Source organism: Acartia tonsa, chromosome 12, assembly GCF_053477335.1.
Source record: "Acartia tonsa isolate MP-2025a chromosome 12, ASM5347733v1, whole genome shotgun sequence".
Classification (NCBI taxonomy): Eukaryota; Metazoa; Arthropoda; class Copepoda; order Calanoida; family Acartiidae; genus Acartia; species Acartia tonsa.
In genome coordinates this window covers 40,937,637-40,953,498 of record NC_137271.1, presented here as the reverse complement: position 1 = coordinate 40,953,498, position 15,862 = coordinate 40,937,637, and the positions used below count along the sequence as shown (strand labels likewise).

Genomic DNA, 15,862 nt, shown 5'->3' with positions numbered 1-15,862 from the left:
TTTTCCCTTCGAAGTTAACAAGATAACAAACCTTTCTTTTCTTAATAGAAAAGTTTACATAATTTATACTCTTTGCGGTGAACTGTTAAAAAAGATTTAAGTATTAATATGTATTTGCTAATTTTGTGCATTAATGTTCTTGCTTTTGAAGGAATACCAATATGAAAGTCTAGGTTGTTAGATATGTTACAACTCTTTATTATAAACAAGGATGACAACATTCATAAAAGCAATCAACAAATCAATCAGACAATCTAACATTGTCTTGTTTAAAGTAAGAATCATCATTCCAAGTTTGAAGTTGATAGGACAATTCTAACATGCAAATATTCACGATATGTGAAACGGAAAGACAGAATTTAATTACAAAGATGACAACTTACATATAAAAGCTAAGCAAATAAGTCAATCAGAAAAACAACAAAAATACAAAGAGTTGCAGCGATTTCATTACTAAATAAGCGGATATCTTTAGACTCGAAGTCTAAACGAAGATTCTATGTAATACTACCGAAAAATAACATCAAATACGCTTGTTATGCATGTAATTAGATTTTAAGACACGATTATAGATACGCTTATCAAATAAGATTGAACTTAATCGTACTAGGAATCAATATTGTTGCACTATCTAGTTTAATAATAATATTGATTAACTCCTAACACCATAATAGAAAAATATGTTTTAGATTTTAATGTATTAAATCTCTACCCCTTCTTCTGGGCTAACATTCTATGTACTTAAATCAAAAAAATCTAAGATAAATTTTGGTACTTTTCAATATAATAAAAACGCATATAATAACATGAATGACCTTATAAAAGAAATAAAAACATTATCTGTAAATTTTATTTATTAAATTTCGATGTAAATTATAAAATATTTATAAATAAAAATTAAAAGAATTTTTGCGCAAAAGATGAATGATGCGCAAATGTATGAAACGGCGGAAGGGCGGTTAGGCTTTCTTGATTCTCGGTAACCGCCGAAACTTGGTGGACATCCGTCGGGGTTAAGGTTTCCTCACGGCAGTTGTCCATAGCCGGTTTGTGACAGGTTGACAGTTGACTGGTGCAGCTGGTAGGCAAGGTTGGAGGTAGATTGTAAATTTGGTGGTTAGCATTACTCAGACAAGTTTCAAGTAGAATTTCTAAATGCTGAACTAAAATCTCAATGCTTTGACTTTCATTAATAAGCTGTTTTGGCAAGATATAATCAACTGCTAAGCCGCGGCACGCGGCTGACAAAGCAGCGGCGGCCATTAAGCTCGGTCTGACCATAAGAAATTTATATTCAGTAGCGGCTGTGGCGGCTAAAATTTCAGCATGACGTCTGACTTTGTCAGCAACTTTGAAATTATTATCATTTGAGGTAGAGGGTTGGATAAAATGATCAATGAAAGCCTGAGTTGTGACTGCAGATAATTCCCAGTTCAAAACTGTCAAGATCTTCATCTCCCAGGCCTTCAGCTCTTCAGGTAAAACTGAGTGGTCGGTGTACAGGGAAAGCTTCTCGGTTGTCAACGGCCGAACCTGATAAAAAATAATATTAATAACAACGAAAAAATAGATGCGCTTTTCAAAACATATTAATACATATTTAATTCAAAAGGAAACTACCAAAGGCAAAATTATACACGCACTTTTAGAGGGAGGGGGGGGGGGGAGGGATTAATTTTAACCTTCCCTTAACAGCAAAAATATGAAGCGGCTCTTTGATAAGATTAGTACTTATAGTAATACTTCCTTCTCTTACAACATCCCACTGATTTTATTTCATAATAGAAATAAATCTCAAAACATAAAGTTTCTAATTTTGGAATAATGGATTAATAAAAAGGGTTAAAGTTGGTATTTTAAGCTACAGACAAACATTAACTATAGAGTAGCAACGCTACTAAGATCAAATCATGATGCAATGTCAAAAAATATTACCTCAGAAAATTTGCTAGCAAGCAGAAGGCAGCCGGCTGCCAGGGACTGAAAATGCCGTTTCTCCATGGACTGACCGCCGGCAGCCGCGGCACTGAGAAACCTGTCCATGTAGTTGACAGCTGTGTGAAACACATGTAGAACACACTGCTGATCCTCGCACACCTCTAGCATCCAGTCGGCCACGATCTTGCGCATGTGCGGCTTAATTTCAATGTCATCTGCATGCTGATGACAATAATCTATGATAACATGCTCAGTTTCTTTTCTTAGCATGTTAGCTATAACTCTATGATCATACAGCAATGTCTTATCAAAGCTTGATTCAACTTCTAATGTTTGGTACATTGTGTATGTATTATCAATAAATCACGAATTATGATTTCCGTGTGTTCTTTACACCTTCAAATTTGTTAAAATACTGAGAAAAATGTGGTAGATTAGTGTTGATGTTGTATTTCTTATATTACGACCTATGGGCTACATAAAGTATAACCTTTCAGTCTCTCTCTCTTTCATTCCCCTCGCCCTTTATTTACTTTTTTTCATTGCCCCTCTTCCTTTATTTTGTTCTTTCTTTCCCCCCACCCCCTTCGGAATGTGTTCTCTCTTCCTCCTTTTTCTCACTCAGCATGGGAGGGGATGAGTGACATAGATAAGAAATTAAAACTACTTGATTTAAGCACTTTATTTGCTTTGAAATATGAATTATACTAGTACCCAAAGTTTGATAAACTAACACGTTATCTAAATCCTTAAGTATTCCTATTAAATCTTGATTGGTTGGTTCTAACTAGCAGTGTCCAAATTTACAAAAAAAAATCTAAATCTACGGATATTTTGTTTATTATCATTGTATGATTGTCTTATCCCTTGAGATCCCTGGGTATTAACTTAAATACTCTGCAATTGTTACCAGAAAGTCCCTAATTTCATTTTAGGCATTTAAAGCTTATACTAAAGAAACCTACAGTTTTTGGCATTAATGACCAATCCATGTAAATTAAAAGTCTATGGACCATTCTCATATACTTGCATTAAATATATAGAGAAGCGCTGCTTCTAGCCGGCTGTAATATGCACCCAAAACCCATTCACACACAAAATAACACACATTTTTAAAAACTGAAAATATGCTTCACATAATTGTTTTATTAATTCAAAAATTGTGTTTTATTAATTCTTAAATTTACATAAGAATTTTCATTCATTTATTATTTAGTGCAGCTACTCTATAATTAAGTTTTGTCCTTTCGTCTGCCTGGTTGTTTGACCGAGATGTTTTCTTTCATTTGTTTTGCTGATAAAATTTAACAATCTAAAAACCTAAATTGCTACAAAACTAAACATTTTTTTTATAATACCTTCCACTATTAACTAATTTTATTATTCTTAATTGAATGCAACCTTATATTATTCTTGTTAATTCAACTTATACAAAAGACGGCTCAATACCAGCTGAGTATCCACAAATTCCCCAATAGTAGCTGAGTATCCACGCATATTTCCCAAGAGTAGTTGAATATCCACACTTTTTCCCTATGGTAGTTGAATATCCACAATAGTTTCCTATTGGTGTTTTCATTATATCCTTTCATTATGCTGATTCTCATGACAATAAAGCACATTAATGCAAGTAGTTCACACCTATCATTTAACTTTAATACAGATTTAGGAACCAAATATTGAAAATCCATAAAAGCGAAGCTCTAAAATGAAAGGACAAACTAACATTTACAGGATAATAATGCATAAGTCTATATAAAATTATTGTAATTATAGTAATTTTGTTGCAAATTTTCTTAAGTATATGCTACGTACATACTGACATTTTTAGGACTTGATTATTGTACCTTATCGTAATAAGAATCAGTATTCCAAAAATTATATATCCTCAAACTTATAAGTAATAAATACCATTCAGATATAAATCAATCCACGTATATTTTTGTCTTGAATTTAGGTTGTACAAAGAAGCCGAAAAATCTCCACCCACTTATTGCACCTTGCACTTTAAAACAAGGAAGACAAAATCATTAAAAGCGTTGATGGGCATACAATAATCAATTTGATTTGTTGGTAATTACATTCTTTATAATGTGCTTTACAGGAATCAGGGGCCAAGTTTGAAATCGACAAATGGACAGACGCACAGACCCTTATTTTTTTTTTTTAATGATCAATCTACAGGGCTAATAATCCAATATTTTTTTGGACCAAAAATTCCTAAAGCCACGATTTTATACAGTTGATATAATTTTCTTGAAATGTAGAAAAACTTTGCTTTCATTTATTACATTTTATGAAAAAAATTGTTAATAAAGTTAAAAAGCAACATGTTTAAAATTGACCTACGGACTTTCTATTATAATGTTGCTACGCTTCCTAAATTGTACCTTTTGTATTAAATCGATAGGACAATTCTAACATGTATAAATTAACAAAAAGCTAACCAAAATAATTGTTTAAAAACTTTTTTTCCCCCAATGGTAGTTGAATATCCACACATTTTCCCAATAGTAGCTGAGTATCCAAAAATTACCCCAATAGTAGCTAAATATCCACGTGGATACTCAGCTGGAATTGAGCCCAAAAGACTTTCTGCAAAATAATAGTTTACTGTTATTATTTAGAATTTGATTAATTTTAATTAATGTTCTTCTGATGGACAAAATTGTCCCAAATAAAAATAATATATATATACCCCTGAAAACTACCCAAAAGCCTTCTTTTAAAGTTATAGAAATTACTTATAACACAGCTCTATCCTCTATCAGGAGATTTAAATTGGGGGTGAAGCAAAAAAAAACATTACAAAAGGGGTGAGATAGCGTTTCTTATTGTTGTGATAAAAATTGGGGGATGAAAGGGGTGATAAGGGATGAAAAAATTCAAAAAAGGGATGGAGAAGAAATGTTCAACTTGGGTTAGGACATGGTCCTTTAAATTGGTGTGCTTTGAAATACACTAAAGTTAAAATAGCGAATAAAGTTATAAAGTTTGAGAATCACGTCGGACAAAGCGTATACGATTGTGAATGCTGCATAGACAAGCATTGTACGTTTTAATCAAGTAAAAAGTCCTATTATTCTTCCTTTATCCTTTAATATAAAGTAGAAAGCTTGTTTTGTTTGTAGCAAACGATCTCGCTAACAGCTAAACTGATTTTTGTTTTCCTTTTAAGTGAAGCTTCTTATAAGTCCAGAGAAGGTTTTTAACTATTTTGAGAGAGGGTATCTCCATTTATTTAATTGAAAATGGGGTTTGGGTGGACTTCTCCCCTCACAGTTTGAGTGCCCCTAGAGGCTTTTAGGGCTGTAGCCGCTAGTTTCAATATTTAGCACAGCAATAACAAGCAGGTTATTTGAGTTATACAATAAGAGACTATATGTGTTAGAATTTCAAAGGCATATAAAAGATTCTTTCAAGTAAATTTTCCTCTAACACTGTATTAAAAATTATTAACTGAAGATAATAGCTTATTAAAATAATAAGTTATCCGTTCTATTAATATAAATATAATATTTCTTATAAAACTCTTAATACACAAAACATTTGCTTGAAAGAACGAACACCATTAAATCTACTACAGGATAGCACTAGTAAGTATAACACTAATTTTAAGGGGTTATGGGACTTTCATTGTAAATTTCAAGAATTAAAATTAGAAAAAAAACATAAATATAGAATTAAAAGATTTAAATGGGTATATTGACAGGAGAAAATTTACTATCAATTTATCTTACTAATATTGCCCACTAATTGGTCCGTTTTTCATCCAGTGGTAAGGAGGGGATGGGGTAAAGGGGTGGATGGGGGATATTGTTATATTAGCCTGCTGCAACATTACTTTATCAGAGTGCATGCAAATCTGGTGCAACATCCAAGTAATAATAAATCAATTACAAGATGATAATAACATACTTAAAACTTAAGTATGTTTATTATCTAGATGTGTGTTTGTCCAATAGGATCTAAAATACTCCAGAGTCAGACTGATGAAAAACCGTTGCATTTTTTTAAGTTTGGGCCATCCACCTGAGAAAAATTCAGTTTCAAATTTCCTGTCCCTAAAAAAAAAACTCATACAATTTCATCATAATTGAAATTGTTGCAGCAACTTTCTATTATATATCTAGCAGTCAGAGTTTTTAATGCCTAATCTCACTATAGCCATGATAACCACAATTTCCAACAAAACAGATAAATATTAGTTTTAAAAATTTAGGATTACATAATTGTCAAACAAATTAATATTTTCAGCCAGCTACAAGATATCTCATTAAATTCATATTTTTTGTTAAGAAATCATTTGAATTCAAAAGTTATATTATCAATAAATATCAATTAATATGGATGAGAAAATTTGAATGATAAATTATCTATTTTATTATATTTTATTCATTCTTAAATCTTAGAATTTGTTTTATAAATTTTTATGTTTGTCTTGCGCACTACTTACTAAATATTCTTTTTCTTTTCAGTCAAGTTCTTTGTTGCACTTTTATTTTTATTTTTCTGGGAGAAAGTGTAATTCTCCCTAGAAAAAAAAATATAACTCCCCAAAAAGTTTTCCTTTCTATTGAACAGGCTGGCTCCCATACAGACCTTAGCAGTGCCCCCCCCCCCCCTCCTCCATGTTTTCTCAGCTCCTATTTGAGTTAGAGGGCCAAAATATTTGGTACATCGATTGGTTGGTAATTGAGTCTACTTATATTTCTCAAATTGTTAATGTATCATAAAAGTTTTGAACGTATAATAGATTTAAAGATTATTCCTGCTGCAGATGAGATTGAATGTATTGGCTAAAAGTTGGTACACAGAATGAGTTGCACCATTGACTGTCTTCTTTAGACTGTGTAAATACTGTATTCTTTTTGTTACTTAAGTTACTTGTTATCCATCATGTTAAAACCTGATCTGTTAAAATAATGGGTTTAATATTACTTGAATGTTATACTAGATTTTCATTTTCTCTAATAAAGTGAAACTTACAGCAGGCTAAAAATAACGCTAACCCCCATACACTCCCTTTGTCCCATCCCCTCCACTCCTACTGCATAAAAGAACTGACCAATAAATAAATTTAATGTTAGCAATGTAAATTGATGACAATTTTGCCCCTGTCGTAATATCTACGTATATTCGATAACCATTTTTACAATTTATTTTGTCTAGTTCATGTTAAGTCTAGTGAAATTCTCATAGCCTAGCTTTAACACGGCGCGGCTTAATAAAACTACATTTTTCAACAACAACATTTCATTTAACTCTTCTCTCCTTTTCTCCTTTGAGACCTATTTCTCCTGAATAAAGGTGTTCATTGCATGTACATATTTTTTAAATGATTACATGTAAAATTAATTTCATAAGAAGTGCAGAATTAACAAGATGGCAATGTAAAATGCTTATCATTGGTGCGCAAACTTTTTAGTAGTAATTATGGAGATTCTAATTCTAAAACTCATGACTAAAAGTCCAAGGAATCACCACTTGCAATGTCTATCTTTGCTACCTTCAGCTAGAAACCTCTAGGGGCACTTGCACTTGAGGTAGGAAAGGGGAATAACGAACCTTTACTACAAGTAAAACAAAAAAAATTGGGTTTTGATTTTATTCTTGGGGTTGTTAATCTTAGGAGGTTAGTGGTTATAAACTTTCCAAAACACGTGGAAGCTACACTGTAAAGGGGAATCATAATCAGTTTAGCGGTCAGTGAGATCCTTCGGTACACACAGATAGACAGACATCCTGTAACTTTTATATTAGGATAGAAAATCAAATTTGTCGATGGGCATGATAGTTTATAGAATTTGCTGTAAATTAAAAGCACCCTCCGTCTCCTTTTCTTATGTACACAACAAAGTATTAATGGGTAAGGTCATACTCCTTAAGGGAGGGTGGGGGTAATAATTGTCAAGACCCAAATAAAAAAAGGGGGTATGTTAGGGGGGAGGGGGTGTGAATAGTTGAAGATGGTGGTAATAGCCTTTAATGACAGGGGAGACATATCAAAACAGGGAAGTTGGGGGAAAGGAGTTTAATAGGGAAGTGTTTTAAGACATTGAAGGGGGTAGGTATCATTATTACTCCAAGTAAGATTAAGATTTTATTATTTTTCTTTGAATCTTTTGTCAGAGGTTTAAAATATTTTAACTAAGATTATATTGTCCATATCAAAGTAGTATATCAAAATAGAATTTAATGGTATTTAAAATTTCAGTAGAAATGTCACTTAGATAGAGCTTATAACGACATAATTTTAAAATTAACAAAATCAATTATGTCATTAATTGGGATAGCTATACATTCAAACTATACTTTGATCTTTGAGTGATATTTGATATTTAGCTTATAAATTTTTATAATTCATCAATAAACAATTATGATTTGGTTATATATTTTTGTAGCGACTGACTGACTTTACAAGGATTTTAAATTGGACGAAAATTTAATCTCCTCTAAAAATATCGTGGATTAAATAATGATTTTTTTGTTATAGAAAGGTCATACTTCAGTAATAGAGCAGCTTTGCTGCTAAAGACAATAAATGATTTGTACTCAAAGTTGTTGAGCCAACGAATAAGGAAACGTTATTATAAACTTTGGGGACCAGTGTAATAAACAGCCCATTGTCCCCTCCCTCCCTAAAAGACAATACTTGAAAGCGTTGTTTACATCAAATTATGAAATTAAAGAAGGTTTTAAATTACTGACTCTTGAGGTATTTAAATGTGTTTTTTTTTTGTTGGTGGTCCTTTTCAATTATAGGCAGGGCACGGCAGCCACACGACTAAGCCTCAATTTTAGTCCATTTTGAATGCTTCAACAAATTTTTTGAAAAGAGGAATTGGTATATTTGGGTCATGTTAAGACTTTCAACTGATTTTTAGATGTGTAAAAGATTGATTTTCAAAGGGCTTACATGCAGCTGATGCGCGGCTGCCGAGCCTGGATTATAAGCCTTACCTGAATTTAAAAATAATATGAAAGAGAAAGGGTATAAAGTAAGTTCAATTAATCTACAACCCTTGTTTCTTCCAAAATTGTACAATTACAATAATTTATTGGTTAGTGCTTTGTCTGTTTTTTTTCAATTGAAATATTATCATTGAAAAACTCATGATTATAAAAATGTAAAAGCTCAAAATTCTTTGTTAAGAAGCTTAAAATATCTAAAGTAACTGATTTAAATTTAAAAGAAAATAATCTTTTATTTAGATAGCTATCAATCTATCGCTCCTCCCCTTTTTAACAATTTTATCTGTTTAATAACTTGTGATATGGGCAGATGTTATAATTACAAAGGGTTTTATTTTTCTTTGGTTCTTAGGGTATTTTTGTTGGATTATGACAGTTCTATATCGACATTCAAATCCTGAAAATGTACTGTTTTTATAAATCCCTGAGGACCAAAGGACTAAAGTCCCTGATTTTAATCCTTTATTTACATTATCAGACAGGTGAAAATTAATTAAAGTTCTTTAAAAATAATGATAATACCTAGTTTTATTGTCAAAGAAAGTTAATTGAAAGTCGGTAGGGGTTTTGTTTTTTCAAATTTCAATAATGGGAGTTAAAATTAAATCCTCGAATACTAGACAATTATGAATAACAAAATTAACCCTTCTTTTAATAAGCATTATTGGATGAATAAATCTGTCACTGAATAAATGTTTTTTTTTATGTGAATAGTTTGAACTCTGTTAGTTACATCATAAACAAGATTTTAACCCAACCAATGCAATGAGTGAACGTGTTTATAAACCTTTTTTTCTTAGGGGGGTGGGGGATTAAAGAAAATTTTAGAGCGTTTCGGTTGCTATTCCCCCCCCTTCTCTGCAAAAAAAAAAACTGGGCAATCCTTGGATGTAAATCAATTATTCGTTCAAAGTCTTATCCCTTAAAATCCCTGCAAAAAAAATGTAGAAAGTATAGAACAAAAGGGGTACCTATTTTCGGGGGGGGGGGGGGGCTAATTAGATAGAATGTGAGAGAAAGAAAGTGAAGCAAAGCTTCTTAATGGGTTATTACCATTATTATCATAAAGATAATAGAGTTACAATAACTAGAGTGGCGACAACAGTTTCTAACATTTGTCCACTTTTCAAATTCAAATATTTATTGGGACAAAACAACATATACATTTAATATTCAACATTCATAAATGGTAATTACATTGCATTAAGAATTTATTAATAAACTATTTTTTATATAAACAATGAATACTATAGGATTAACACAATATAATCAAAGAAGATAAAGTATAGAATAGATTCTGCCTGGCTAGCCTGAAGTAAAATTGGAACTTTTGAAAGACCAAAACGGCTACAAGGCTGTTAGTAAATAACATGATTTCAGTAATTATTCAGAAAAAATATTCAAAATAAATTTCTTTTCCAATGATTTACTAAAAGCCATGTAGCCAAGAATCCAGCTTCCTCTTCCCTATTCACAATGGATTAAAAATAAATTTAATGTGCATATTAAGCCTTAAAAAAATAATTATGTAAGAAAATTTACAAAAAAATATTGGTCTCAGTTGATACAAATTAAACTTTTCTAGTTTTGTCCAACTAGTCATTGTGATTTGTATTTTATCATTATTGTCTTTACTGCGCAAGTCAAAGATTCCTTCAAATTTCCCAGAAATATTTAGGGTTTTCATTTCTATTCCTCCTTATTCTATGAATATAATACAAGTATCCAAGGACTGAAAAACGCCTGAGTTATAAGTTAACTTACATGTATAAACAAAAAAAATTGAACAAAAATAACCATAAAAATATAATTTTAATGTAATAAAACTGTGTTTTTAAGTTACCCATAGATTAGTTTGAAGTCTAGAGCATTTAGAATTAAATTGAGCATTCTAGACGTATTTTTATGTATGATATGTATGAATTATGAAAGGTGTGTAATAAGCTCCGCATCAGAAACTGTTATTATTACTGTCATAACTGGTTTTCCTATTTGCTTTAATTTCAGTAAACTTCAACTCATTTCTTTTTACTATTAGCGGCTTTAGAGGAACTTTTTGTTGTTGTTATAAATAGTTATAAGTAATACCTGACCTATAAGAAAGTAAACTGTAACTGAGTAATTATATCGATTCAACGCTTAGTCAGATTTTTTCTTTACTTTACTTTTATATAGTGATTATTTTTTTTTTCGAAAATGTAAATTTGATAATATGCGGAAGTGAAGGTACACCGTTATGAGACAAATGAAGGTGGTCTAGAGGTTATGAATATTATGGGTAGTATGCTATAGGTGTTTCTGTAATCCTTCTCTGAAGATTCCTATGACAATATTATGGGTACACTGCTAGAGGTGTTACTGTAATCCTTCTCTGAAGATTCCTATGACAATAATATGGGTTCTTTGCTATAGGTGTTTCTGTAATCCTTCTCTGAAGATTCCTATGACAATAATATGGGTTCTTTGCTATAGGTGTTTCTGTAATCCTTCTCTGAAGATTCCTATGACAATATTATGGGTAAACTGCTAGAGGTGTTTCTGTAATCCTTCTCTGAAGATTCCTATGACAATATTATGGGTACACTGCTAGAGGTGTTTCTGTAATCCTTCTCTGAAGATTCCCATGACAATAATATGGGTTCTTTGCTATAGGTGTTTCTGTAATCCTTCTCTGAAGATTCCTATGACAATATTATGGGTACTATGCTATAGGTGTTTCTGTAATCCTTCTCTGAAGATTCCTATGACAATATTATGGGTAAACTGCTAGAGGTGTTTCTGTAATCCTTCTCTGAAGATTCCTATGACAATATTATGGGTACACTGCTAGAGGTGTTTCTGTAATCCTTCTCTGAAGATTCCTATGACAATAATATGGGTTCTTTGCTATAGGTGTTTCTGTAATCCTTCTCTGAAGATTCCTATGACAATATTATGGGTACTCTGATATAGGTGTTTCTGTAATCCTTCTCTGAAGATTCCTATGACAATATTATGGGTACTCTGATATAGGTGTTTCTGTAATCCTTCTCTGAAGATTCCTATGACAATATTATGGGTACTCTGATATAGGTGTTTCTGTAATCCTTCTCTGAAGATTCCTATGACAATATTATGGGTACTCTGATATAGGTGTTTCTGTAATCCTTCTCTGAAGATTCCTATGACAATATTATGGGTAAACTGCTAGAGGTGTTTCTGTAATCCTTCTCTGAAGATTCCTGTTACAATATTATACAACATTCCTATAATAATAAGGTATACATTAAACAATAAGATACATCAATGTCTGAAGGTATTACATTGTCTAGAGACTTCTATAACGATAAGGTATAACATTGTCTGAAGACTCCTACTAAAAAAAGGAACAACAATACCTGAAGACTTCTATAACGATATGGTTTTACATTATCTGAAGACTCCTAAGATAATTAGTTAAACCATTGTATGGTTCCTATAACAAAAATGTATTACACTTTTTTTGAGGACTCCTGTGACGATATTGTAAACGTTGTCTAAAGACTTCTATAATTATTAGGTATAACATTGTATGAAGCCTCCTACAGTAAAAAGGTATACCATTGTCTGAAGACTCCTGTAATGATTAGGAATAACATTATCTGACTATCTGTAATGTATAAACACCTGAATAACATATTTGTTGTGAAAGGTATAATGAAAGAGTTTAAATGTCCCTCACCAACCATTTACCTACCTACTTACTTACTGCGAGAATAACCAAAAACTTTCACTCTAAAATAAATAAAAATTCTTAGAATATTCTTAAGGGATATGGCAATCGACTATAAATTATATACAAATTCACATTGTAGTAAAATAAAATACCCCTTCTATAGATTGAATTTTTTTGTTGACAATTCGGACACTGCCAATTTGAACCAACCAATCAAAATTTGATAAAAGTATTCAAAAATTTAAACCAACTATCGATACCCACATATGTTAAAATTAGGATTGCCTGTTTTTTCCTTCTTGTTTCATCACTTTCTGGTAAATCCCTGTTTACGCCACTGCTTTTATATGAAACTTTCCCTTATTATGATTTTTTAGAGTGCAACTATGTCGCAGCTAACTGGTATACCGCAAGTATTTCACATAGGAACCTGTAGAAACCATAATTACTCCTACCTAGCCCTCCATTCAGAGGGGGTGTTACTTCACTACCGCATTAAGTACTAGCGGATGCGCCCCTAGCATCTAGAGGCTATATATACAAAGGGAAGGGCTGAAATAGCCTAATGTATACCATCTCTGTAACTATAAGAAGCTTCACTGTAAAGGAGAACCATATCGGTTCAGCAGTAAGCGAGATCCTTTGCTACAGACAAAAAATCTTACAATAGGATTACTGTCATTAAAATCAGAAACATTGGACTGTTTATTACACTTGTCTAAAAGTTTTTTAGTAAAATTTTCTTATTCGTTGGCTGTACAACTTTGGGGTTATTTTATTTGTTGGTTCATAAAGTTCAGTGTTTAAACGCTTTAACCACTAATTTTAATCTACACAGGGGTAAAATTCGTGCTATATCATTAGGGATGTAGATTAATTTATTGCCTTATCCCTTTAGATCACTGTACAAATACAGTCAATTGAATAATAAAATAGATTTCAAATCAATGAATTAACCCTTTAATCTTTTTTAATACTAAGTTCAAAATCATCAACTAATAACAAGGTTAATTATTTCCACAAGTATAATTGCGAAAATTAGAAGACAAAATTTTAAAGAAAGAAAGTAGTTGCCAAGAATTTAAGGAATTAAGAAATAGACAATAAATTGATGTACATACTAAACAAAATTTACCCCTTCTATAAGTCAATTTGATCGGTGAAATCATGATTATTAAACTTTGGGTACCAGTGTAATTTACATTTTAATGTCCCCTCCAACTCTAGAAGAAGTTAACTGTATTACTTATATAAAATAACAGTAAATAGTAGTACAGAAATATTACAGAGAATCTTTTGACATATTTAGTAAATGATACATGTAGATATCACAATAAGCTAAAAAATAACAAAGCTTTAGTGATTTTGCAAAAGATAGTTATTTATGTACACAGACAGAGGTACAGATAGACTTTAGATATAGAGTAGCTGCGCTACTAAAATGACATTTTTATAGTTTAAAACCCTCTACAGTTATAAAACAAAAGATTGGAGATTTACACCATTTTATTTTATTATAGCAAAGTTCTCTATTATTCTATATGACTGTGCGTTCCTAAGATACACACGTACAAGAATGCTAATTTTTGTGAAGATTTCAATGACATATTTTGATACATTTTGAATATTTAATGTGTTAATAAATTATTTTGGTGGCACTATCGATAAATATCTAGTTCACAGGAAGGAAGGGGACATTGGACTCTAAATTATACAGGTACCCAAAGTTTATAAGCACTCTCTCATTCGCTGGCCCCATTAACTTTGATTTTTTAAATAGATATTGATTGGTTGGTTTTAACTGGAAGCTACAAGAACCATTTATTCATTACGATGTGGTAAAAAAATGTCTAAGTATATATAGCTAGATGGTTATATGATCCAGACAACTACTTGCCCCAAGTGATGGAGACACTTCTCGTCTGATAGCAAATTGTTCTTCTGTATAAACTCGGCTATAAATATATTACTGACGCTATTAGGTGATATCAAAAACCCAATACAAATCGGAACAGGGTCTCAGCCCTGTAGGCAGAGTTAAAAATAGCTCATGCCCCCTCTATTCTTTTACTTTGCTTGGTGTATAAGCATCTATGTAAGTTGTCAACCATGTATTTTATGAGTTTAAAGCACCAACTTGTTTATTACTCTATTATAACATTCCTAACTGTGTAATTTAGGCAGCAAAGCTACTCTATAATAGGGTGTATTATTTCTCTTTCATTTGTAACCAGGGTTCGGAAGCCGCAGCCGCAGCCTCAGCCTCAGCCACCATCAGCCGCGCGGCTTACGAGAAGCCTCAAAATCAGCCGCGCGGCTTCCTCAGCCACCCAATAAGCCTCAGCCTTAGTCGCAGCCGCGCGGCTTAAAGAAAACATAAGCTACTGTAAGCCTCAGCCGCATTCAGCCACTGTGAGCCTCAGCCACTGTAAGCCTCAGCCACAAAACTCCAATTCAGCCACATTAAGCCTCAGCCGCACTAAGCCTCATTCAGCCAACGCCCCTCTAAGCCTCAGCCGCAATCAGCCGCGCGGCTTATAGTTGGGGAAGCCTCAGCCACACTCAGCCGCGCGGCTGTTAATAATTTGAAGCCGCAGCCGCACTCAGCCGCGCGGCTTCAAGAAAGCCTCAGCCGCAGCTGCAAAGTTATGATTATGCCGCAGCCGCAGCCGCGCGGCTTGATATTTGTAAGCCGCAGCCTCAGCCGCAGCTTAATTTTTTAAATTCAGCCGCAGCTTTGACACAGCCGCGCGGCTGAGATATTGTAAGCCCCAGCCGTCAATTCAGCCGCGGGGCTTAATTTTCATTTAATTTTGTCTGTCTGAAGCTTAAGATCTCAGCAACCACTGAACTGACAATGTTGTCCTTCTCAGGAATCCTTTTACTAAAGTAACAGGATGTCTGTGTGTCTGTGTATCTGTGTGTCTGTACCGAAGGATCTCTCTAACCGCTGAACCGATCGGGTTCTCCTTAACAGGGTAGCTTCTCATAGGTCCTGGGAAGGTTTATAACTATTTTTTTGGGGGTGGGACACCCCCAACCCCCCCAAAAAATTAAAAATCCCCCCCCCCCTCAAAAAAAGAAATTTTTTTTTAAATTTTAAAAACTAAAATTAAAAATGAGGGGGGAGGCCCCCCCCCCCCTAAAAAAAAAAATTCCCCCCCCCAAAAAAAATTTTTTTTTACTTTTCTTTAAAAATTTAAAATAAGAAATTGGGTTATTAAATTTGACTCTCTCTCTTTCTCAAGTGCCCCC

The 15,862-nt window shown here is 32.7% G+C and overlaps 1 protein-coding gene across 1 annotated transcript; it reads right to left on the bottom strand.

The window, feature by feature from the left end:
• Window positions 1–839: 839 nt before the first annotated feature.
• Window positions 840–2,456, bottom strand: LOC145333411 (G1/S-specific cyclin-D2-like). Its single transcript, XM_080178528.1, has 2 exons — window positions 1,936–2,456; window positions 840–1,533 (listed from the first exon to the last, which is right to left on the bottom strand). The coding sequence occupies exons 1-2, from the start codon at window positions 2,278–2,280 to the stop codon at window positions 898–900; spliced, it is 981 nt and encodes a 326-aa protein (XP_080034654.1). The 5' UTR covers window positions 2,281–2,456; the 3' UTR covers window positions 840–897.
• Between the last annotated feature and the right edge of the window lie 13,406 nt (window positions 2,457–15,862).